The sequence below is a fragment of the Apiospora hydei genome, assembly GCF_038363865.1.
Source record: "Apiospora hydei strain CBS 114990 chromosome Unknown utg000009l_segment0_segment0, whole genome shotgun sequence".
Taxonomy (NCBI): Eukaryota; Fungi; Ascomycota; class Sordariomycetes; order Amphisphaeriales; family Apiosporaceae; genus Apiospora; species Apiospora hydei.
Window position 1 is genome coordinate 4,716,911 of NW_027117368.1, and position 25,022 is coordinate 4,741,932.

The window sequence follows — 25,022 nt, forward strand, 5'->3', positions numbered from 1 at the left end:
ATTAATTTATATAAAAAGATCGAAAAATAAAAAAAAATACGTCGCTAAGTAATATACGTCGCGTAGTAATAAACTATATTAAAAGTATTTAATAAAAACGATTTTAAATAGTTTTAATTAATTTAAAACGTTAATATAGTTTATTATTAAACGGATTATACTACCTTTTATATTACTCTTTTAATTAATTATATTAATTAAACTTTAACGCGTTTTATTTTTATAATAATAATGCTTAACGAGTTATTAAAATATCGAATCGTTTAAATAATTTAGGCGATATAAAACCCCTTAAAACCTATTAATTAAAAGGTTACTACGAAAGCTTTTTAAGTTTTATAATTCTTTATAAATTACCGACTTCGCGGTTAAACTTTATAAAGCGAAATCGTATAACGTAGTTTATTACTACGTAACGTATATTATTTAACGACGCACTTTTTATACTTTTCGACTTTTTTATATAAATTAATTTAATTATAATATTTAAAATTAATTAAAACTATTCGATATCCGATTTTTCGCTTAATTTTATATTTTTTTTATATATTCGCGTATTATAACCTATCTCGTTATAAATACTATAACGCTTTTTACCGGTCGCTTTTCGTTTTAACGAACCTTTATTTTTATTTTTATCGGGCGCTAAACGCTTTTTTATTACTTTTTCGTTTTATAATTACTAAAATTCTTTAATAGTAAGGGCTTTTTTAATTAAACTCGCGATTTTGTAGTTCTCCGGCGTTTAAAAAGTGTTAAATTAACCTCTTTTAATATATATATTTTATCGCGTATAAAGGTTATTTTATAAGCTATTTTAATTATATTTTTCGTTATTTAGTTTACCGTATTTAAAATCGGCGTCGAAAAGCTTTTTTAATAAATAAACACCTTTTTTAAATATAAATAAAATACTTAGTTATTTATTAAAAATTAAACAACGTTTAAAGGTTATAAATATTAGCCGTCTTTAAACGAAATAAATTAATTATAAACGTCCGGAGATATATATTTAATTTATTAATCACTTTATCGAAATTATAAGGGATTAAATTAAAAGCGTTAAATCCTGATTTAATATTGTTTTCCGTAAAAACAGCGAAATACGCGGCTTTAAAAGCGATAAAAAACTCGAGCTTTATAATATAATTTATTAAGGCCTTAATAAATAATTCGATTTCCTTTAAATAAATACGCTTTAAAGCCGAATAAAGTATTATATCGAATAATTAAAACAGGTAAAATAAATAGAGAGGTATACCGAGTATAATAATATTATTATTTTAATAATATACTTTAAATTCGGCCGAAATATAGCTCTCGTAACTATTAATAATTAAGAAGTGATGGGAACTTTTCGTTTACGCTTTAATATATTTATCGAAATGCTTAATTTAGTTTAAGCTTATCTCGTTATTAGTCTAGCTATTAAAAGTCGGCTTAATTACTTAATCGCTCGGTAAATCGGTTTCGCGAGACTAGTTCGCGAAGTAATATTAATTTTAAACGATTAAAAACGGTAGAATATATTAACTTTATAAATTAATATATTTAATCGCCGTTACTTATTTTTAATTATTAAACTAAACCGATTTTATTTTTTTACGCCGCTCGGCGCGTATTATAACGAGTATTAACTCGATTATACTTATTATAAAACTAGTCTCGTCGAAATTTTAAATATTTTCGTTAACGATCCCGTATTTCGCTTTTATATTTATAATTAGTATAAACTAACCGAAAATAACTTTAAAATCTTTATAAAAAACCTTTTAATAATTATATTAACGATTTATTTTAAGTTTTTAAGTCCGGGTTACGGTTAATAAAGCGCCTAACCTAGTGTTTACCGACGCGGTCGCCGCCGCGCGACGCGGTAAAAAGATTAGCTATATTTTTTACACTAACGAGATCGGGAGGTATCCTTTAAATATTTAAATTAATTATATATTTACGAAGTACCTTTTTTAATTAAATTTAATTTACGTTGTTTTAATTAAATTTCGCGTTTTAAAATTCGGCCGTAAATTCGATAACGTAAAGTTAATTCGAGTATATTATAAACTTTTACTATTATTTTTTAATTTATTTAATTCGGTTCGTTTTATATCGTTTAAATTATTAAAACTATTCGATCTTTTTAAAATTAATTAAATATTATAATTATAAAAGTATTATATATTAAAATTTAATTATATTAAAATTAAATTTAAATACGTCGTTAAGTAATATACGTCGCGTAGTAATAAACTACGTTAATCGAATACGTACTTTAAAAAAAGCTAATTTAACCTTTTCGAAGCGCCGGAAAGCTAAAAAGTCGCGAGTCTAGCTTAAAAGAGCCCTTATAATTAAAAAATTTCGAAGGCTATAAGACGAAAAGGTAAAAAAGAAACGGCCAGCGATTAATAAAGGCGAAAATAATAGTTTATTAAAAAGGCGCGCGACGGGCGGTAAGCGTTATAGTATTTACGGCGAGATAGGTTATAATGTATAAATATATGCAAAGGATATAAAATCGAGTAACGAATCGAATAGCGAATAATTTTAATTAATTTAAAGCGTTATAATTAAATTAACTTATAACGTGGTTTATTATTAAGTCGGATATATTATTAAATCGGACACTTTTTTTATATCTTGATATTTTTATATAAATTTATTTAATTATAACGCTTTAAATTAATTAAAATTACTCGCTATCCGATTCGCTACTTAATTTTATATCCTTTTTACACGTTCGCGTATTATGACCGGTTTCGCCGCAGTTACCACAGCGCCTACCGCCCGTCGCGCGTCGTTTCGACGAGTTATTATTTTCGCCTTCGCCGGTCAATAAACGCTTCCCCTTTGCCTTTTCGTCTTATAGCGCTTAAAATTCTTTAATAATAAAGGCTTTTTAAGCTGGACTCGTAATTTTTTAGCTTTCCGGCGTTTCGAAAAGGCTAAATTAGTATTTTAAAAAGTGCGGACTTAATCTTTTAATATAGTTACCTTATAGGCTATTCGGGTTATACCTTTCGCTATTTAATTTACCGTATTTAAAATTAGCGTTAAAAAACTTTTTTAATAGGTAAATACTCTCTTTTTAATATAAATAAAGTGCCTAATCGTTTATTACGGATTAAACGGCGTTTAGGGGGTTATATATACTTAGAATCCCGGGTCGCGATTACTTCGATGTAAGCGTTCGAAGTTATATATTTAACTTATTTATTACTTCGTTCGGATAATAAGGTATTAAGCCGGATACGCTAAATCTAAATTTAATATTAACTTCCGTAAAAATAGTAAAATATGCGGCTTTAAACGCGATAAAAAACTTAAGCTTCGTAATATAATTTATCGAGACCTTAATAAATAGCTCGATTTCTTTCGAATAAGCACGTTTTAAAGGCGAATAAAGTGCTATATCGAAAGGTTAAAGCAGGTGCGATAAATCAAGAGGCATATTAATAGTAATAATATTATTATCTTAGTAATATACCTCGAATTCGGCCGAAATATAGCTTTCGTAGCCGTCGAGAATTAGGAAGCGGTAACGACTTTTTATTTACGATTTAATATATTTATCGAAGTGCTTAATTTAATTTAAACTTATTTCGTTATTAGTTTATTTATTAAAAGTCGGTTTAATTACCTAATCGCTCGGTAAGCCATTTTCGCGCGATTAGTTCACGAGGTAATATTAATTTTAAACGATTAAGAAAGGCGGAATGTATTAATTTTACGAATTAATATATTTAATAGCCGTCGATTATTCCCGATTACTAAGCTGGACCGACTTCGCCTTTTTACGCCGATTAGCGCGTATTACGACGAGTATTAACCCGATTATACTTATTATAAAGCCGGTCTCGTCGAAATTCTATATATCCTCGTCGACGATGCCGTATTTAGCCTTAATATTAATAATTAAGCTAAATTAGCCGGAAATAATTTTCAAATTTTTATAAAAAGCCTTTTAATAGTCGTACCGACGGTTTATTTTAATCTTAAGGTCCGGGTTACGGTCGATAAAGCGCCTGGCCCAGTGCTTACCGACGCGGTCGCCGCCGCGCGACGCGATAAAAAGATTAGCCATATTTTCTACACTAGCCATCTTTAAAAATATCCCTCGGGTATTTAAATTAATTATATATTTACGAAGTACCTTTTTTTAATCGTATTTAATTTATGTTTTAAATATCGAATTTCGCGTTGTGCGGTTCGGTCGTAAAGTCGGTCGCTAAGGGTAAATAATAAGACGACGTAGTATTTCGCCGTAGCTCTTTAATTAATTCGGGTTAAACCGTTTCGTAACGCTTAAATTATTAAAGTTATCCGCTTTTTTTAAAATAAATAAAATATTATAATTATAAAGTTATTACGCGTTAAAGTTTAATTAAATAAGTCGGTAATAAAAGTGTCCGACTTAATAATATATTCGACTTAATAGTAAACCACGTTATAAAAATATTAAAATATAAAGAAAATTACGAAAAGTAATATAATCCGTTTAATAATAAATCACGTTATAATAAAATTAATTATATATTATTATATAACGTTTAAAAAAATAAGAAATTAAACTGTGTAAGAAATTAAACCGTGAGGTACGTTATTTAAAAATAATAACGTGGTTTACCATTAAGTGGTCCGTATTATTAAGTGGTTCACCCTCATTATTTCTCGACCCTTATTAAACTTTAACGCGTAATAACTTTATAATTATAATGCCTAATCTAATTTAAAAAGACCGGATCGGTTTAGCTATTTAAGCGACACGAAAGCCTTTAAATCTATTAAGTAAAAGAAATACTATAAAAATATATAACGTTTTTAAAACTACTTTACGTCACCGAATCCACGGCTGAACCCCACGACGCGATATTTAACATCTACGGCATAAATTAAATACGAATAAAAAGGAAGTGCTTCGTAAATATATAATTAATTTAAATACCCGCGGGATATCTTTTAAGATCGCTAGTGTAAAAAATATAATTAATCTCTTTACCGCGTCGCGCGGCGGCGAATATATCGGTAAATACTAGGTCAGGCGATTTATTAACCGTAACCTAGACTTTAAAACCAGAATAAATCGTCGATACGATTATTAAAGGGCCCTTTACGAGGATCCGAACGTTATTTCCGGCTAGTTTAGGCTAATCGCGAATATAAAGGCTAAATACGGTATTTTAAACGAAAATATATAAAATTTCGATAAGACCGGCTTTATAATAAATATAATCGGGTTAACCCTCGTCGTAACACGCGCCGATTAGCGTAGAAAGGCGAAGTCGATCTAGCCTAGTAATCGGGAATAATCGACGGCGATTAAATGCATTAATTTATAAAGCTAATATATTCCGCTTTTCTTAATCGTTTAAAATTAATATTACCTCGCGAACTAATCGCGCGAGAATAGCTTACTAAGCGATTAAATAATTAAACCGATTTTTAATAAATAAACTAATAATAAAACAAGCCTGAACTAAATTAAACACTTCGATAAATATACCAGATTACAAACGAAGGGTCGTTACCGCCTCCTAATTCTCGACGGCCACGAGAGCTACATTTCGGCCGAATTCGAAACATATTGCCAGGATAACGATATTATCACTATTAGTATACCTCCCCACTTATCGCATTTGCTCTAACTTCTCGATATAGCACTTTATTCGCTTTTAAAGCGTGCTTATTCGAAGGAAATCGAGCTATTTATTAAGGCTTTAATAAATTACATTATAAAACTTAAGTTCTTTATCGCGTTTAAAGTTATATATTTCGCTATTTTTATAAAAATTAATATTAAATTTAAATTTAACGTATCCGGTTTAATACCTTATAACCCGAACAAGGTAATTAATAAGTTAAATATACGTCTTCGAACGTTTACACTTAGCCTATCCCGTTCGGGGATAGCTAATACTTATAACTTTTAAACGCCGTTTAACCTTTAATAAATAATTAAATATTTTATTTATATTAAAAAAAAGGTATTTATTTATTAAAAAAACTCTCCGACGCCGATTTTAAATACGATAAATTAAATAACGAAGGATATAATTAAAATAGCTTATAAAATAACCTTTATATATAATCGGATGCGTATTTTAAAAGAGGCTAATTTAGCTTTTTCGAAGCGCCGGAGAGTTAAAAAGTCGCGAGTCTAGCTTGGAGGAGCCCTTACGATTAAGGAATCTCGAAGGCTGCAAGACGAAAAGGTAAAAAAAAAGCGTCCAGCGACCGACGAAAGCGAAAATAGTAGTTTATCAAAGCGGCGCGCGACGGGCGGCAGGCGCTGTAGCATTTGCGGCTAAACAGGTCATAATACGCGAATATATAAAAAAAAATATAAAATTAAGTAGCGATTTAAATAGCGAGTAGTTTTAATTAATTTAAAATATCGTGATTAAAATAACTTTTATAAAAGTATCGAGAAGTAATAAAAGTAAACCATTTAATAATACGGGCCACTTAATAATAAACCACGTTATAATAAATTTAAAAAACATTTTAACGATTTTAAAAAAGGTAAAAAACGTTTAAAAAATTTATTTAACGATAAATATTATAAAAATAATTAAGTAAAAAAGCTAATAAAAAAACTCGAAAAGGTAAATAAAAAAGCTAAGAGGTAAGCTTAAAAATATAAACTTAAACAAAAAAAGGGGGTGAGAAATATAAGAAAGGGAGCGTAAAGAAAGCCGGCTACACTAATAAACTCTACTGGTCTAAAATACACACAATATACACCAAAAAAATTTAACTCAAAATAGATGCAGTTTAACCTTATGCCTAGGAGGAGTATCGTCCACCTTCATCACCTTATTCCGATTTGGGCAGCAATGGCGAGGTCCCAAGGTTAGGTGCCTATGCAGTAGGGATTTGGTCACAAACCTCTTGCATCCGTCGTCCTTAGGCACCTACCTGCAGGTGCGTACATCAATACCTGACAATGAAGGCAGCTGCAGTTGCCATCCACAAGAAGCAATAGGGTACATACCTGGGCTTGCCCCCACCACGCAGCGGGAGGATTTGGTCAAAAACAATTTTTCCCTGCTCCTCCCTGCTCTCTCTTTCTTTCCTTGTACAAACAAAGACCCCAGAAATGACAAACCACCATCTGGTCTTTACACAATGACTCGCCGTCGAAAGTCTCGTGCCAGCAGCCGTCCCCCTCGTGGCGGCGGTCGTCAAAACCAACAAGGCAATAATCAAAGGAATGACAACAGTGGTGTGCAAGATAGTACGACCTCCGAGAGCACAAGGGCATCCGCTTTAGCGGTCGCCGTGTCTCAGATGGTCGCGAGTGCTTTTTCACAACAGCCACAACCAGGTCAGTACCACGGCTTTTTTCACCATCTTCCACATGGGTACGGTCCCTTTGGGATACCCTACGGTGGAAATGGTTTTGCCCCGCCTCTTTGGGGTTACACGCCTCCTCCCCCTCTTCCACAGATGCTGGTACCATACCAGGCATATGGACAACTGTTCCAACAGATGCTTGAGTCCCAATACCATGCATACGGGCAGCTCCCACCGCCTCCACCTCCGCCTCCCCAACCAGCTGTAACAGTGACAAATCCCTATTCGCAGAGGGATCCACGCTTTGCAGAATGGGAGCGAAGGCATGCCTCCAACGTCGGTCAAGGTCAGTCAAGAGGCTCTCAGCCTGAACTGTCTAATGCCGTAGAAGCACGCAGGCGGAGAAGGAGGAACAGGAGGAATAGGCAACGATTGCTGAACCTTCGGCATGATCCTGTTACGATGTCAAATTCCGCATCTCAGGTGGAATCGAACGACGTTGAACAAGAGGATGATGCCAATGAAGAGGATGACGTCAAAGAAGAAGATGACATCAAAGAAGAGGATGATTCTTCGCCGACAGGAGCAGCAACAGGTTCGCAGTCTTTGGCAAAACCAGACATAAAGTCTGAGCCTAAGACACCTTGACCTACAGGTACCCTCCTTGTCATCATTTTCACATCCGTTCTTCCAGGGAGCACGAAGATAAAAGCGTGTTCATGTTGAACCTCGTATCAAGAGCTGCAACGCTATCGCGTGGCTGATACGGAAACCTTCGTCCGAAACCAAGGGAGATAGCTTGCTTGAGACAATCCAAGTCTGCTCTGGCATAGGCACCAGGGTGGAGGAACTTGTTGATCAGCTACCCTTGAGGATAATGGGCGGTTTACATTTGGCGAACTCGGTAAGCCAGTCTTTTCCTTTTGTTTTACAAGCCGAGTCACAAGGCATCCCAGAAATATGGGAATGTGATGCACTCGCGTGGAGCCAATACTGGTCTCGAAGCCTGTTTCCTCTAGACCAAGATGTCACCGTAGCCAGGCAAATTGTTGCTGCTAAGACGGATAGCATGGATCAAAGAAAACTGGCTTGGCCGTTCATTGCCTCCGTACGGGAAGAACGAGCAGTTGGTTCGATACCTGTTTCCCCACACCCAAGACGTTCGTGGCAAATGGCCTAGCAAATTGATGTGCAAAGCCGGCTATTTCGTCTGAGGTCAGTCCATTTCCCAGAACCATTGGAGCCGTTGGCGGAAGCTCGGCCGTGGTTGACAGGACTGGACCCTCCAAATTCCCCAGTCTACCGAATTGAAATCGGTAAACGATTCCTCCACATCACCAATGACTTTGAGTGAGAGCTATGCTCCAACTCCCGTGTGAAGTCACATCAACCGATCCTGTGGCGCTGTATCCGGCGCGGATTATAGGGTTGCTAGGTGTCTGAATCCAAGTACCAACTGGTCCAGGATCCAAGAACTCGGTATTCATCAAGCCTCTCCAGACGGAAGGTGATCGCAATACGGGTTACTATTTTAATCACTTCAACTTGCAGCTCAAGATTTGTCTCGCTTGTGCCAACCAGGCCTACCAAGTGGATGGCGGACAAGGACAGTAGCTGAGCTCATTGACCAAGGCCCCTCAGAGTTCTCGATTATTCACGCTGGTGTCAAGCAGCGAGGCAGATATCAAGGAGAGCTAGGAGCATGCGGAGCAGAAGTGAGGGCTGCCACATCGGAAAGTGCTCCAAAAGGTGCAGATTCTGCACGCGGAGATACGAAAGGCAGAGGGGGTGACGACAGTAAGATTTCAATATTTCTGTGCACACCTAGAGATCAGCTGAGATTAGGTATTACAATCCGCTAATAGACTGTCTCGACCCAAAACTACTATCACTTGTCCAGCTTCGTGTTGGAAGTATCATGTTTCTATGTAAAGCAACCTCGCTGTTTACTAGAAGAAGGCAATTTGAAGGGTTCCAAGTACACCAGCATTGGCGTCATGCCAGGGGAGGATTTCAATGTGTATTCGTCGTTGCATTTTCAGTTCAATGGGGATTGGCAGCATGGCATGCCTGTTGGCAATGGGAAATGTCGCAGGGGCCCAAATCACACGTGCGGTCAAGCAAGCAGAGTTTCTTATTTGACAGTAAAAAGATTATGAAGTAGGGCTAGAGGCAGATATGGCTTATCACGCCAGGATTTTCAGATACAACAGGCCATGTTTGGTCACGATGAGTATGTCCCACGTAGGCAAATATTCCGGTGCTGAAGGCTACCTGACCATGTTGGAATTCTGTGTATTACCTTGTATCGACGATTCCATGCCTTGACAGGTTATTCCGTGCCTTGACAGGTTATTCCGTGCAGTATCAAGTCGCTCGCAGTTCGAATGGCGAGAACAAGTTGGGTCAGACAACGTCCTGTTCAACGGAGGGGCCCAGTGGAGGAAACTAGGTAGGTACATCTGGAAGTGCTCAAGTGTGTTGCTATGTGTGCCTTCCCCCATAATTGATGCCTGTGATGCGGAAGGAGCACCCCCAAATAGGACACACAGCTGGATTCAAGCAACCCAAGAAACGTTTGCCAACATCCATCAAATTGATTGATTTGAAAAGCTGCCTTCCTTACCTGAAGCAGCCCAAATCCAACCGAGCAGAAACCAGCTAAGTACTTACCTAACCTAACCCTCAAATCCGATTCGAGTCTCCAAGACACATAATTGAATCGATTAACCCGAGATCATATAATGGAAGAGAATATAGACCCTGTGCCCAAGAGGCGTGGCCGACCTCGAAAGGAAAATAGATCACCTGGCCCATTTCCCGAAAAGAGAGCCCGACCCGAACGTCCGACCCGGGCAGAGGCGGCACAGCGACAGCGAGTGCGCGAGGCCTACGACGCCAACAAACAGGCAGATTCCCGTCCGGCACCTGCGTACGACTGGGAGCCTCCGCTGGAGGACGAATCAGCAGACGAGGCAGGGCGAGCCGAAACCCGAGCCGCCAAACGTGCAAGGCGAGGCGATGGACCCGCCGATGTTGCCGAAGACGGACAACAACCTTCCTCATTACCGCGCCTGGTACCCTGGTGTAACATAGTCGACGACGACGAGTTGACGAGGACTTTGAAGCCGTCGCCCGCAACGTTCAACTTGCTCCGCGACGCCGACGTTTCCGCTTCACAACACAGACTGTGTGAAGGATCAGACTGGATGGACCTATGGAAAATGATGCTACACATTTTCCAAAAAGACTCCCCAGGATCTATTTACCTGGGGTCTTCGGATGGAAGACCCGATGACGCCCAAAGCGGAGGATACCGTAAGGGAACTCAACGAGCTGCTACCACACCCCATATGGAACGGTAGACTCGAAATCCTAAGGTTTGTTCTCCAAAAGGCCGTCGCACTCCGCGTTGAAGGGCACCTACATCCTCTCGGACCCTTGAGTCGCACAAGAGCAACCGGGCTCATCGAGAAGTATAGACAGCGGGAAACACGAGCCCGATCAAGCTCTGCAGGCATGCCAATGAACCTGGCAGAAGAAGCCTTACACTATTGCAGGGACGCATATGTTAATGTGGAGGGACCTCTGCCAGCCGTCCTCGAAGCTCTGGAAAGCCAAGTGGCTGGTAGACTGACATGGGCCTCGTCGCCAGAAGACCAAGTTCACTTCGCCATCTGCCAGCAGGATGTCGTGAATGTCCGAAAGACCCTGGATTCGCTCATTGGCGGTCCGGAACAGCCAATGCCATTCTGGACCTGTAAGGTACGTCACTACTTCATGGGGTACACGGCCCAGATAGGGAGTCTTTGGAAGACGCTACCGCCACAGCGCCAATCACAAGTCCTCGAGTGGGACGAGTATATCGCCATCAATCGGGCCCACGACAAGATAGTTGGAGAACCCGACATGCCCCTGGAGGACAGACTCCTCCACAAACGCATGGCTTTTTGGGAAGCACCAGAATGTGATAGCCGCATTCAGAAGCTGTTATTCCCGACCAAGAGTACCCTCGAGCTGCGACGAGAGAGTCGCGAGATAGCCGAGTCCCCAGTTCCCACATCCCAGTCAGAGGCACTGCCGCATAATCGAGGCAGGCTCCAAGTGGAGCGTCAGCCATCGGGAGCGGCAGATATCGCTGAAGACGAAATATTTGATAGCCAGGATTCGTTGGAAAACAGTCCGAGTTTGGCAAACAGTCCAATCCTAGGAAACAGTCCGAGTCATGAGTGAGACGGGGCTTAGATTCATCAAGCCCGAAAGTATTAGGCGGCCTGGATAATCGGGGTCAATACAAGCCAATACATAATCGTGACACTGCTGACCACTCCCTATAACTGATGAACGTGCCGTTTTTCGACACAGGAAGAATTGGAAGCAAAGTGCTCGAGATCGACCGGTGAAGTCTCACACTAGGGACTGCAATGCACGGAAGTAAGGACGTGTTTGGTCTCGTCAGCCAGCTTACAGCTTATCGGCCGATACACGCACCTCTTCAGCCAGCTTATTCGAAGCTTATTCGAAATAAAAATCAACGTTTCGGGAGGTCGAGCGTACGTCAAGGGCCGAGCGCGAGCAATGCCACACTCACTCACACAGCACCCTTTATAAACTACAGCACCCTTTACAAGCTACAGCACCCTTTACAGCACCCTTTACAAGGCCCTCTACGCCCTGTAACGCCCTGTAAGGCCCTCGAAAAGCTGGATCAGCCGCCCCAAAGTCGACTAAACCATTCAGCCGAAATTCGTCGATCCGATTAGCCAGCTAACGGGAAGAGACGAAACGACGATCAGCCGGCTTTTTTCCTCTTTCAGCCAAAAGGTCGAGCAAACGCACTGCTGGATTTTCGGCTAATATATAAAAAAAGGGGGCCGTCACCGGACGCATGCTTCTAGCCCCTTTAACCGGGCCAAAAGCTTACCTAACTAACGAGACCAAACACGTCCTAAATCTTCTACGACAACTACAGCGTCAACTATCCCCATAGCTCTGCCATGGTCCATTGGATCAGAGAGGGCGATTCAACAGTTGCAACACCATCCATCAAATCTGAGCCTAAGTCACCCGTAGGCTCGACAGGGTTTTACTTCAAAATGAAGTTTTTCGATACTCTAGATAGACGAATACTACAGAGTAACCCATAGTTGACGTATGGATAATTGAATTCATGTGAAATGCTGTGCTTCAACGCGTATTTATAAAGATTCTGGGAGATGCTACATATTTCCCACGGCCAGATAATTAGAATCATCAACATTCTGCATATCCTCCATACTACCACCCATGCCGCTTGGCATTGTTCGCAGAAACAATCCCAAATTGTGTCAGATTGGATAAGACTTCACGCAACGCTTCATGATTAAGTAGACCGCCATCCAGTCACATCACAATCCCTACTTTGCATCGAGATATGATCCGTTGCATCAGACAGCCGACCGTACAAGCCGGCAACATGTGATTTCGCGTCACGACTGGTGTTCAGTGACTGGCTAATTGGAAGCTCTCCCGCCGGTAGAAGGATACTTGTGCGCCATAATCTTACACAAGTGATGTGGCAAGATAAGCAGGCGAGCCAGCCTCGATGGTATCATCAACTCCATTGACCCTCGGGGTTTGGTCTCCCACTTGAGGAATAAGCAAGATGACCCAGAAGAGAATAAACATGATGTCCGAGAAGAGAACAAACGCAAGTCTTGACATGAGCAGCCCGCTTGTTACTCCTGAGTCACTGGATTAACGAGGAGGAACCACTGGAAGAGAACAAACGTGTTTCCTGGAATGAACAGCCCGTTTGTTACTCCTGAGTCACTGGACTAACGAGGAAGAACCACTGAAAGAGGAATGAATAAACACCGGAAGTCGTTTACTCGGGACTTCACAGGGCTTGGGGATTCGCGTTAGCAGCATTTCTCATCTATAGAGCTACATCTGAAGAGCCGATCTGTACCTTAGGTATGCTTGGTTGCAAGGAGCCTGAACAAGGCAGAGAAGGTAGTATCACAGAGCTAGCATCAACACATTTTGGGCGTAGTACCTAGGTGAGAACTACCTATCAGCCGGGCGTTCAGCCACCAAGGCGGTTTGAAGATATTCAGATACGGGCTCAGAAATTCGATCTTTAGGAAAGTGCGACAGATCGTTAGCCTCGAGACAGCGATGTGGCTCATGATCACCGGATCGTGATGTAGACGCAGAAAGGGTGATCATGATCTAAGCCTCTTCGTCATTCTCGAGCTTGACGCTGCTTCTGGTGTCCGTGTCGGCCGTGGCCTCCGTCTGATTCCGAGGAACCACCTCTCCTAGGCCGTATATAAAGTCTCGATATGGCTCCCACTCCGCAAAACGAGGATCTGTCTGAACGGGTTCACCGTCGCTGGTTGAGGCTGGGGAGGAGGTGAGTGACGAGCAGGCAGGGGTACGAACGCCTGGTATGGACTCATGGACATTGCTAGAGGGGGCAATACATATCCCCAAGTAGGAAAGACATGAAAACAGCCGCCGTAGAGACATGTTGCTGAGCTGGCTGCAGCTGTTGCAAAGAGACCACTGCACCTTGAGGATTGGCATTATCCAAGTGTTGCACACGACTCTCAACTCTGCGATTGTTGCGTTGCCGATCTTGGCGGCACAAGTATTCGGTTTGCTACTGGCATTTGAAGCTTGCACGGAGCACATAGCCGTCGAGGACAAAGAGGCGGCCACGACGGCCACGAGAGTTTCTTGCACGAGCCATGAAATTCGAAGTGAAGGCGGTGAGATTGTTTCTGGGCAGTTGATGGAGGGAAGGTCGGCACCAAATACCAAAGTAAGTCTCACTCACTTTCTATTTGGTCCAAAGCCTACTTGTTTTGGTTTGATTGTGCTATCTAGGTGTCTATGGTTACCTACCTTGGGTGCCCAAGTGCCATGATAGGGCCTCTGTGGACGAGGCAAGACTCACCTACTTACAGGTACATCATCCCACACCCTATCTTACCTATTGCACGCGAGACCTTCTTGAGCCCCCAAGGCTGATCTCGGTAGTAAGATCCCAGCTCAACCTCCCCTCCCACTATGGGCCAATCACAGCCCGACAATGGCGACCAGGATTTCCCAAACGAGAAGGCGGCTGGATGACTGCGACGGGCATCTACTGCAGAGGAGGACGAGACCGACTGCCCGGCGGGCCTGCAACTTGCCGCGATCGTCACGTCCCTGAGACGGGCCGACTCCCCGGGCGTCTTCAATCAGTATGTACTCGGGAGGGTTGCTCATCTCGGCATATAGCCTCCCCCTGGCCAAGAGGAGCATATCCCTAGCTGTTCACTAATTCCGGCAGGTACTAGTTGACACATGCGCTGTAGCGGCTTCATCGTCGCTGGTGAGGGTGTCTCTCGTCGATGATGGAACGGCGGCGGCCACGGTCCTAGGGAGTGCGCCGGTGGGAGAGAAGGTGGTGGACGCCGTACCGGCCCAAACGTCCAGTTGGAAGAGGATTATGAAAAGGCAAATGCGCAATATGGCGCAAGAGGCTACATCATGAGTGTAAACTTGGCTGGATTTCCAAGAATCGACTGTCACTTAGGAAAGCATTGGCTGCGCAGCAAGTGTCACGGCGCTCTATTGAACGAACCACTAGATCGTGCATACCGTAAGTCTTAACAACATCAAGTGGAAAATCGAGGGAGCAAGCAATTGAATTGAAAGTTGCACAGATTATATGAAGCCGACACGAAGTAGGATAGACTGAGACAGATCCGAATACGAAGACTGCTAGAGGTTGGCGATGGTAAAGTCCTAGTCATGCGACAGCATACAGACAGATCGATCGTGAAGCAGCCAATGGCAGTGCTGTGGAGGTAACTCCATTCTATCAGGAAAAGACCAAGGTCAGCTTTTGAGCTGAGAAAGGACATGCGCGTAGTAGCACGGGTGTGGCTCAGATATTGCCGAATTCCACAGGATCAACCTCGCCGAATGCACTCTAGGAATGATGCTGGCTGAGCAGCTCGGATTACCAGAAAGCGATATCATCACGGCCATCTGTGAGAGAGAGAGAGAGAAGAGCTCGACGACTTACACACTTACAGCACCTAATTACATACGCGCCATGTAGGCGGAGATGGGCATGCGTTTACAGATTTCAACATGATCAAGTCAACAGAGAATGTCCGGTGTTGCAGTAGGTCATCACCGCATCATGGAAGCCGCCCAAAGGGGCCCTCGTGATGATGGTTTTAAGCAATGGCTCGGAGGTCAATCTTGACACACTCATCGGAGTCGCCAGCAGCGTGGAAAAGTAACAAGGCAGGCTGGCGATGATTTGAGTTGGTGGTCTTGCATAATGAAGAAGAAAGGGAAAGGAAGGGAAAAGAAGGGACCGGCAGAAAACGTTTTGTAGGCCACGATGGGGACCCTGGTGGGGATTAGCCACAGATTTGCCGACTAGTAGATTTTTCTCGATGGAGGGGAGGGGCTGGCTTTAGGTAGGTACCGACTCAATACGAGCCAGAAGGGGACAAGAAAAAAAAACCGAGCAGGGGAAAGAAAAAAAGTTATCAATTCGCTAGCCAGCTCTCTCCAGTGTCAGCCTCGTTATGACACACAGCGAGCTGCTGCAGGCAAAGCCAGGTTTCCAGGGACCACAGGCCACAGGTGGGCTGCTATTGATCCCCACACGGACGAAGAAGCAAGGAGGCTGATATGAGCCGTGAGCCTCTTTTTTCTCTTTAGTTAAGGTTAGGCTCCTAGTGAGGGTAACAGTGCTCGATTATTCTTGGAGGGGTTACGCCTCCAATTGACGACGACGGCCGCGGTACACGCTACCTACCTTAGGTACCTACAGAAGTACAACTGGACCGGGTTGGTTACGTCGTCGGCTGCAGTGGAATTGTCAGCCCGATAAGATAATGTAGGTACCGCGGTAGGTGACTTCACGCTACATGCACACAGCTTTGAGGCGGAATGCAGGCCCAATCGATCAATCAAGTGTTTCGCTTTGTCTGGGTTGGGTGTGCAGTAGCAGTAGCAGTAGCCGTAGGGAAGCCCCCAGTAATAATGGCCAGAGGCCTATTGGTGCTCGGTTGACGGAGTGAGAGAACATTTCCAGCAGTTTTGGGCTGGCCGGTACTTTTGCCAGCCAAAAGATTGACTGCAACCGGCAAAGTACCTCCATACATTGATGTACGTACAATTGAATGGTGACCTACCGACCTTAACCTTCCACACTAACCACCTGCCCTCCTAACGTCCTCAAGCAAAATCTCCAGATCGAACCATCACTTTTTCTCCAGCCAAAGCATTCACACTCGACTGCATCACCTCTTGATACCCAACATCCCTCTATACCCAGCCATCATCCTCATTGACTTCCGTTCACGACCCTCGCATCTTCCCACTGCAACTGACATCATCCACCTGCCTACGCGACACACGCACACACACACCGTCACCACCACCACCACCCTTGCATACTTGCCTCCAGGGCTCTTGGCGAAAGACCACCGTTTGCGAACGAGACCATTGTCACGGACACCGCCCGCCAACCTCGAGCTACCGAGTTGCACCTCGTTCTCCGACCGGCGACACCCCTACTCCATATTGCCAAGTTAGAATAGTTCGAAAGATAGGTTTTCACGCTCTGGGGGACGAGTTGGATTTCACTATTAAATCAAACCGCTTTTTACAAACCCGCCATCGCCACTTTTCCCCATGGATAACAAGAACTCCTCTTCCATCTGGAACCGCCGACCCAAGTAAGTCCTGACTTCTTCTCGTTTCACAGTCTTTCCGCGAGACTCGATCCCGGCGCACTGTTGGCTGACCTGGCGGGTTCGTGCGTCCAGCACTAGCACTCTTTCTCTATCGACGGGCCAGACCGACCCCTCCATTGCCGCCCGGGACTTCTCGTCTCTATCTTCCGCCCGCCGCGCTGGCGGGCCGACCTCGTCCCATGGAAAACCCAATCCCTTCTCGGCAACCACTCCGGGCAGCGGTCTAGCCTCTCCAACCGGCGGAGGCTCTAGTGCGTTCGGCTTGGGATCCGGCGCCTTTGCGTCGTTCGGCGCTGCTGGCAAGGGGCCTAAGACGCCCGGCAATCCCTTCGAGATGGCCATGGGCTCTGTTGGGGGTGGTAAGAAGACCCCCGCCACCGAGAAAACTTCGTCCGAAGCACTGAGATCTGTCTCTGGCAAAGCGGGCTCGGGACCGTCCCACCCCCTACGATACACCTGGTTTTTCTGGACGAGGCCGCCGATAAGCAAGGCCAACGGCCGGGTGGACTACGACAAGACACTGCACCCCATGGCCAGGGTGTCGACGGTGGAGGAGTTCTGGACCGTCTACCGACATCTCAAGAGACCCTCGGACCTGCCGGTCGTGACGGACTACCACTTCTTCAAGGAGGGCATTCGTCCGATATGGGAGGACGACGAGAACAAGGATGGTGGCAAGTGGACCCTGCGGATGAAGAAGGGCGTCGCGGATCTTTACTGGACGGAAACCATGATGGCCCTGATCGGGAACGCGCTGTCGGACGGGACCGAGGATATGAACAAAGCCATCAACGGAATGGTGCTGAGCGTGCGCAACGGCGAAGACATACTCAGCATCTGGACGTCGGGCACCGATAGTATCGTCCTTAAGGTTAGGTATGTGCATGCTACTACCCCATGTTCTTTCTGCCATTTGACTTTCAACTAATGGGCTGCAGGGATATGCTCAAGGCGTGGCTTAAGTGCCCCGCGAACACAATCATCGAATTCAAGAGCCACACGGACAGCATGACGCAGCGTGCGCAGATCGACGAGCAACGCCGCGAGAAGGCCGCCAACAACCACAACAACGATAGCAACAAGCGCACCGGGGCTAGCAGACAAGCCTAGGACGTTTCGCAGTTACCCCCTCCGCCGCGCCCAGCAAGATGACGTGGCGAAGTGCCCTGGACGGCGGGGAAGCCGACCTCGAATGGACGGACGAACCCCTCGATGATGTTTAGTCATGACTTTTGACGACGATGATGGATTGCATGGTTGGATGCCAAGTCTTAGCGTTGAGCAGCAGGATTTAATTGGCGCTTGGAACTTCTTGTATGTCTTATCTGTACACTATGAAGCATTCGTCCCTTGAAAGAAGGGAAGGGCATATGGGTTGGGCGACGTACGGGCGGAAAGAACCGCCCTCGCACCAGGCTCGCAAGCGGAGTGGGCGACGGGAAACCGCCGCCGACTATTTAGCACCAATCTGAGAAACATTGGCTGCGAAAACTGGCTGCCTACGTGATCTACATCTCGGTTGTCTATTCACGGCCGCTCCGTCCCATCGGTAGCGGCATAGTGGCAGCTGATGCATCAGCTAGGGATAGCTTCACTGACCACGGATGTAATCGTCAATGACGGAACTGCTGCGTGCGGGATGGAGTGTTGCTAGTAGCTGTAGATATGAAACAACAAGCCGTTATACTGCTACAAGGCAGGAAGCTGTCAATATACATCAATGCCATCCGCAATCGAGTAGATCATACACAGTAGTTACTTGCGCGCCGTCTTGCAGGAAACGCCAAAATGGGTATCGTACATTATTTTGGGGTTTGGTGAACTAAGCCACGCGAAAACGTCATCTATGTCCATGATCATCAATGCCTGCAATGAACCCCCTGCAGAATGTAGTAGTAAGTACCCAGCCAAAACATCTCGCCTGCTATTTCAAATATCAGACAGGCGCTTTTCCCTCCGATGCCCTCAAAACTCCATCAACGCCGGTTCTCAATGTACCCCTTTGATCAGTTCGCCCAAGAGGCGGCGTCGGCTGTGCTGCTGTGGACTTATCCCGAACCGTAGAGCAGCGAAGCGTGACTGGGCTCGTGTGAGGCCACTGATGGTGCATGGTCTATAAAGTGACTGAACTCCGGTTCCGACTCTATAAACAGATGACCCCCCAACATTTCGGTGGAGGAGCAAATGGGCTGTGGCCGTGATGTCGAGTTCCACACAAAAATCTGCTGGCGTTGAGCTCAGGTATGATTGCAACTCAATAGCTGTCGGATATGCCAATGTTGTACACATCAAATGCTATCAGGTGACTGACGACTGCTCTCACAGAGCATGTTCCGGTAGCAAGGACCAATACCTGTCGGACTTCTTGCCGCCAGGCTTCGGGACGCGATGAGCCACTATCTCCAACGTAGCCCTGACCTGTGCTTTTGTACAAGTCTTGAAGCGCTTCGACAACATATCGATCATGGACACTTTGGTAAGCATGCTGATGTCGTCACTAACGATGGCACGCTTAAAGTTGGCCAGCTCCGAAGCCGGGACCATGTCTTTGGGGTCGACAGCGGCCGGGTTCGAGGGCGGAGGCATCGCCTTGCCTGCTGCGCCCCCCGCGTTCTTGTCAAAGGGAGACGATCGCACTGGCACGGTAGACGAGATGGGCTCGGACTTGGCCGGCTTGGGTTGTTCCCAATAGTCGGTCGTGAAGGGGTCGATGCCATGATGATGGGGAAGGGAATCTAGCGAGGTTAGCAGTGTACTGCAATACAGTGGGTGTCATTCATGCGCTTACCGAGAAGAAACTCCATCCGGAACTTGTACACAGTTGGACACGGGCCGGCTCTGTGCCGGTTCTCGAAGCAGATGCCGGTGCTCTTTGGCTCTTCCTCGGGTAGGTGTGACGTTCGTACAGCGACGGCGTCGTCGGCGTCGTCAAGGAAGTCGGCCATCTCGTCATCGCCCTCATTGTCCTCTTCGTCGTCGTCGGCATCGTCCAGATCCTCGCCCTCTTCTTCCTCCCATTCGGCTTCCGAGTCGTACTCATAGTTGAGCTTTGTTAGGACTCGGCGGGTCGGCCGTCGCGCCAGTTTGTGAAGCTCCTCCGGGTTGAAGGACGTGACAGTTCCGACATATGCCGGCCGGACATCTTCGTAGAATGACACCAATTTGACAGGAATACTGCTGAGCTGCTTTTGTACATCGCTGAACCGTGCTTGTTGCGACTCAGTACGGTCGGAACTCTCAATCGGGTCACCCAGAAGTTCCGCCATGATCTTCTTGACGCTTGGGTGGATGATACCTCGCTCAGATGAAAGGCCGCTTAGGTGGAATGTGCGCACGGCGTCGAAGGGCTTGACGGCCTCTTCGCCGCGCTGGCCGTGGATGTACTCGTCAAGTATCCGAGATTTGGCTGCCACCGTCTCGCTTGTCATCTGTGCAAAGCTCGGTTGCGCAAGGGTCATGCCGGATTTGACGAAGAAAGGTTGGAACAGTCGGTCGTAAGGCAGCTTTTCCGGTTTTGGTTGTGTGATGGCCGGGCTCGGGTGCGCTGTGGGAGAAGGCTCTGGTTTGGCCACTGGTTGTTTAACGGGAGTCGATGGTGCATCGGCCTTGGGCTTCTTGCCGAACATCATCGCCAAGGTCGGTTGCTGTCGCCTCTTCTTTTCCTCTTCGGCCTTCTTCCTATCCTCCTCCTCCTGTTTCTTCTTCCGTGCCGCCTCCTTTTCTGCTTCCTTTTCTTTCCGAGCGGCCTCTCTGGCGAGTCTGGCCTTTTCCTTCTCCGCCTTCTCCTCCTCCTTCAGCCTGTCCTTCTCCGCCTTCTCCTCTTCTTTCTTCTGGCGCTTTGCGGCCCGCTCTTGTTCCTCGCGAAGTTTGTCGGCTTGTACCTCGGCCGGTGTCCTCTTCTTCTTGGCGGGGGCACTGGTCGAGGCTGGGGTATTCGGCGTCAATGGCGACCGAGCGCCGCCGGCACCTTTTGTTGAGGGCGCCATAGTAGTAGTGGGCGCGGATGTGTGCTTGGGGGAAGGGGAGTTGTGTGGCGAGGTATTGGATCCTCCGTCAGTGTTAGCTGGAGGGCTGCTACTCATAGGCGGAGACGACAGCGGGCTTGACAAAGCAGTGTTGGGAGGTTCTGTAGAAGTGGGGGGGTCAGGCATTAGAAGGAGGGACGTCATGGGTTTCTGCAGAGACTACTTACGGTCAACCTGCTCATCGACTGAGGCAGAAGATATGGGTTCCTTGGCAGGTGTGACTGCGGCATCAACGTCGACCTTGACGGCCGCCTCGGCATACTCGTCGTGACTACGCTTTCTGGAGGCAGCTTCCGACTGCTGGACGTTGGGTGACATATCAAATAGCGGCATTGAAGAGGTCCTTTTACAACGGAGCGCAAATATCCGCCTCCAGAGTGAGTTGAAGAGCTTGGCCGCCAAGTCAGACCATTCGGGCAAGCAGAGGTTGGACGGAGGATCGCTGAAGTGGCGGAGATCGAAGGGGGGCAAGATGGTCACGGCGAATCGGTCTCGTCGATAGCCGCGATTGGCGTGCTGTGCCTTCAAACTGGTAGAAAGTTGGCAATTCAATAATTCGGGTTCAGGCCGTTCGAAATCTGACCGAGAAGCCTGGCGGGGACGAGGGCGTCTCAATCAGGATGGATTCGAGGAAGTTACTCCTGCAACAGGCACATCACAGAGTCCGGGCTTGGATTGGTTGATGACAGGGACCACTGGGCGGAACGCGAAATAAAGTAGGAACGGACGCGTCGTTGGCGTGGGTCGCGTTCTAGGTGGGCGTCATGGTCCGAGCTCTAGTTGCTTAGGGGTCCGGGATAATGACTGCATGTGCATAATCGCCTTGCATAAATAAGCATAGGCGGACGACTGGCTACATCCACGACCTACGGGGCCTGCCAATTGTAGCAACCATATCCATCGTCGACCTTGCGACCACCAACACGAAGCAGATACCGTCACTGCAGGCTGTAAGCATGTCATGCCAAGGACGTCGAGTTCAATCGGTTTGCGGGGTTCAGTCTCCTGCGTGACGTAGCCAAGCGGTCTTGCTTACCGGCACCAGCCAAATAGCCCAGATCCGTGACAGAGCCGACGTCGACAATCCCAAACGGAAGCCTTTGTGCGGATAGGCGCCAGGCCACGGCAGGGTCTTACTCGAAAGCTCCAGGACTCGCTGCCAGCCGCCAGTCCCTTCTACGCGTTTTGCAGGCTCTTCATGTCGATATGTGTTCGCCGAATACCCTGGCCCAAGAAAGATGTCGCATTTTTCCTACGTACCTTTTGCAAGAGTACCGGAACTCCTTACCAGTTTTGCTTATCCAACCTGGACTGGTCCGGCCTCTTCAGTCCAACAGCATCGCAACGCTCAAACCGACGCCTCTCCGCTGCAGATTGGAGGGTCTGTAGGGGCCCTAATCTCTCTCACGGCGGGCAGAATGGTCTTGCTCATGCTTGACCCCGAGTTTCCCAGTTTCTTCTTCTACTCTTTGCTCAACTCCGGCCGATGCCAAGTCTGCCTAGCAAAAATTGCCAAGTGGCTGTCCCTCTTGTCATCCCGGGGTTCAATCAACATAACAGCGGCTGCGCAAAAGTCTGTCAGAGAGGACATAGACAGATCCCGAGTACGAAGTTTTCATGTTGCTAGTCCTGCGACGAATAATACTTGCTTAGTGTGCAACGGAGTAACAGAGGCTGGTTCCCTTTGATTGGCTCGCTTAGGCCGGGGGATTCTCTATAATGGGGGTACGTACCTCTGATACGAATACGAACACGTTCCAGTATAGACCGGAGGTATTGAGAAATCAGTACATTTGTACGTGTATCTTGGGCATGAAGCATTTGTCTATAACTATTGGGGCTTATAGAGGTAATAAGGTATGTCATCCATGGAAATAAATTCCTACAAAAGACTCAATGAGCACATTGTTCCTTTCATACCAACAATCGTTTGCCAAGCCGGACAATGACATCTCTCGTGGAATTGCAGCAGCCATCGGCACTTCGTCATGCAGCCCATGGCCTCATCGGACTTGTGGTCTTCATTCTCGTCAACGCCTGTCGTCAAATCCTCGTCCGCCCCAAGAGCGAGCCGCCAGCCGTCTTCCACTGGATCCCCTACCTCGGCAATGCCGTTTCGTATGGCATGGACCCCGTCGGGTTCTTCCACAAGTATCGAGCAAAGGTAAGTTCCCGCAAAGGACAACCTTTTGCTTTTCGACATTCTTCCACTCCTTACTTACACCTATCAGTACGGTGATGTCTTCACCTTTACTCTTTTTGGCAGGAAAATTACCTGCTATCTGGGCATCGAGGGTAACGACTTCATCCTCAACGGGAAGCTCCAGGACGTGAATGCCGAGGAAGTCTACGGCCCGCTCACGATCCCCGTGTTTGGCAGCGACGTTGTCTACGACTGCCCGAACTCCAAGCTCATGGAACAGAAGAAGTTTGTCAAATTCGGATTGACCCAAGCAGCTCTGGAAGCCCATGTACCCTTGATCGAAAAGGAAGTCCTCGATTATATCAAATCCACCCCCGAGTGGAAAGGGTCATCGGGCGTTGTCGACGTCACCACCGCCATGTCCGAGATTACACTGTTCACGGCGGCGCGGGCGCTGCAGGGAAGAGAGGTGCGGCATAAGTTGACTGCCGACTTCGCCCGGCTATACCATGACCTGGACCTAGTAAGTACTTGCGATATCGTCCATCTCCCAAGCTCGTGCTGACAACAATGGACCAACCAGGGCTTCTCTCCTATCAATTTCCTCTTCCCCGGTCTACCCCTGCCCCGAAACCGCCGTCGCGACGCTGCCCATATCAAGATGCGAGCCGTCTACCTCGACATCATCCAAGAGCGCCGCCAGCGTGATCCGGAGTCCGAGGTGGAACAAGACATGATATGGAACCTCATGAATTGTAGATACAAGGACGGGACACCCATCCCCGACAAGGAAATTGCTCATATGATGATCACGCTTCTCATGGGAGGCCAACACTCGTCCTCTTCCGCCGGCTCATGGATCATGCTCCGCCTCGCAGCACACCCCAACATCGCCGAAGAGCTCTTTCAAGAGCAGACACAGAATCTGGGACAGCACGGCAAGGGCGGCCGCCTGCCGCCGCTGCAGTACTCGGACCTGGACAAGCTTCCCCTCCTGCGCAACGTGGTGAAGGAAACCCTGTGGCTGCACGGCTTGATCCACAGCATCCTCCGCAAGGTGAAGAACCCGCTTCTCGTCGCCGGGAAACCCTACGTCATCGGCGCCGACAAAGTGCTGCTTTCGTCCTCCATGGTGACCGCGACGAGCGAGGAATTCTTTCGAGACGCCCAGAGCTGGAACCCGCATCGCTGGGACGAGCCCGCCAAGGCTGCAGTTGCAGTGGCCGACGAAGAAATGGTGGACTACGGATACGGCGCCACGACGTCGGGGTCCAGGAACCCTTACCTCCCGTTCGGGGCAGGGCGTCATCGCTGCATCGGGGAGAAGTTTGCGTACCTGAACCTCGGCGTCATCGTCGGCACCCTGGTGCGCAACTTTGAGTTCTCCACCCTGGACGGACAGGAGGGCATCGTGCCGCCCACGGATCACAGTTCCATGTTTGCACGCCCGCCGCAGCCTTCTTTCATCCGTTGGGCCCGGCGGGAGTACAAGTGAGGGGGTATCACTGGGGAATGGACGAAGTGGGAAAAGGCAACAGCAAATACAAGAGCAAAACCGCTTCGACCGTTGATTGTAGAATCAAAATGTTGGTAGCACTACTAACGTTGGCAAGATTCATAATCAAGTTTGCCTGCAAAAATCAGTAGTATAGTAAGATGTCCGTGCTCTAGTGGTTGTCCAATAGGACAAAAGCATTTGCCGTTATCGGTAATACTCAATTGTATAGCATCTGCAAAGTGGTGAAAGTAAAAGAGCGTTGTCAACAGCTGAAATACCACGACGGGCAATTTATCGGCTTTGCA

The 25,022-nt window shown here is 46.5% G+C and overlaps 5 protein-coding genes across 5 annotated transcripts; 4 read left to right on the top strand and 1 right to left on the bottom strand.

Moving 5' to 3' along the window:
- Nucleotides 1–7,128: 7,128 nt before the first annotated feature.
- On the top strand, nt 7,129–7,944 carry PG997_013289 (uncharacterized protein; the record flags this gene model as incomplete). Its single annotated transcript, XM_066817603.1, has 1 exon — nt 7,129–7,944. The coding sequence occupies one exon, from the start codon at nt 7,129–7,131 to the stop codon at nt 7,942–7,944; it is 816 nt and encodes a 271-aa protein (XP_066663295.1).
- A 2,096-nt stretch (nt 7,945–10,040) lies between these two features.
- Nucleotides 10,041–11,529, top strand: PG997_013290 (uncharacterized protein; the record flags this gene model as incomplete). The annotated part of the gene is made up of 2 exons (XM_066817604.1): nt 10,041–10,463; nt 10,546–11,529. The coding sequence occupies 2 exons, from the start codon at nt 10,041–10,043 to the stop codon at nt 11,527–11,529; spliced, it is 1,407 nt and encodes a 468-aa protein (XP_066663296.1).
- Nucleotides 11,530–16,989: 5,460 nt separating this feature from the next.
- Nucleotides 16,990–18,161, top strand: PG997_013291 (uncharacterized protein; the record flags this gene model as incomplete). The annotated part of the gene is made up of 3 exons (XM_066817605.1): nt 16,990–17,033; nt 17,124–17,927; nt 17,990–18,161. The coding sequence occupies 3 exons, from the start codon at nt 16,990–16,992 to the stop codon at nt 18,159–18,161; spliced, it is 1,020 nt and encodes a 339-aa protein (XP_066663297.1).
- Nucleotides 18,162–19,370: 1,209 nt separating this feature from the next.
- Nucleotides 19,371–21,409, bottom strand: PG997_013292 (uncharacterized protein; the record flags this gene model as incomplete). Its single annotated transcript, XM_066817606.1, has 3 exons — nt 19,371–19,786; nt 19,840–21,177; nt 21,244–21,409. 3 exons carry the CDS (start codon nt 21,407–21,409, stop codon nt 19,371–19,373), a joined length of 1,920 nt encoding a protein of 639 aa, XP_066663298.1.
- Nucleotides 21,410–23,021: 1,612 nt separating this feature from the next.
- Nucleotides 23,022–24,714, top strand: PG997_013293 (cytochrome P450- family 51 (sterol 14-demethylase); the record flags this gene model as incomplete). Its single annotated transcript, XM_066817607.1, has 3 exons — nt 23,022–23,240; nt 23,308–23,742; nt 23,803–24,714. The coding sequence occupies 3 exons, from the start codon at nt 23,022–23,024 to the stop codon at nt 24,712–24,714; spliced, it is 1,566 nt and encodes a 521-aa protein (XP_066663299.1).
- Nucleotides 24,715–25,022: the final 308 nt, after the last annotated feature.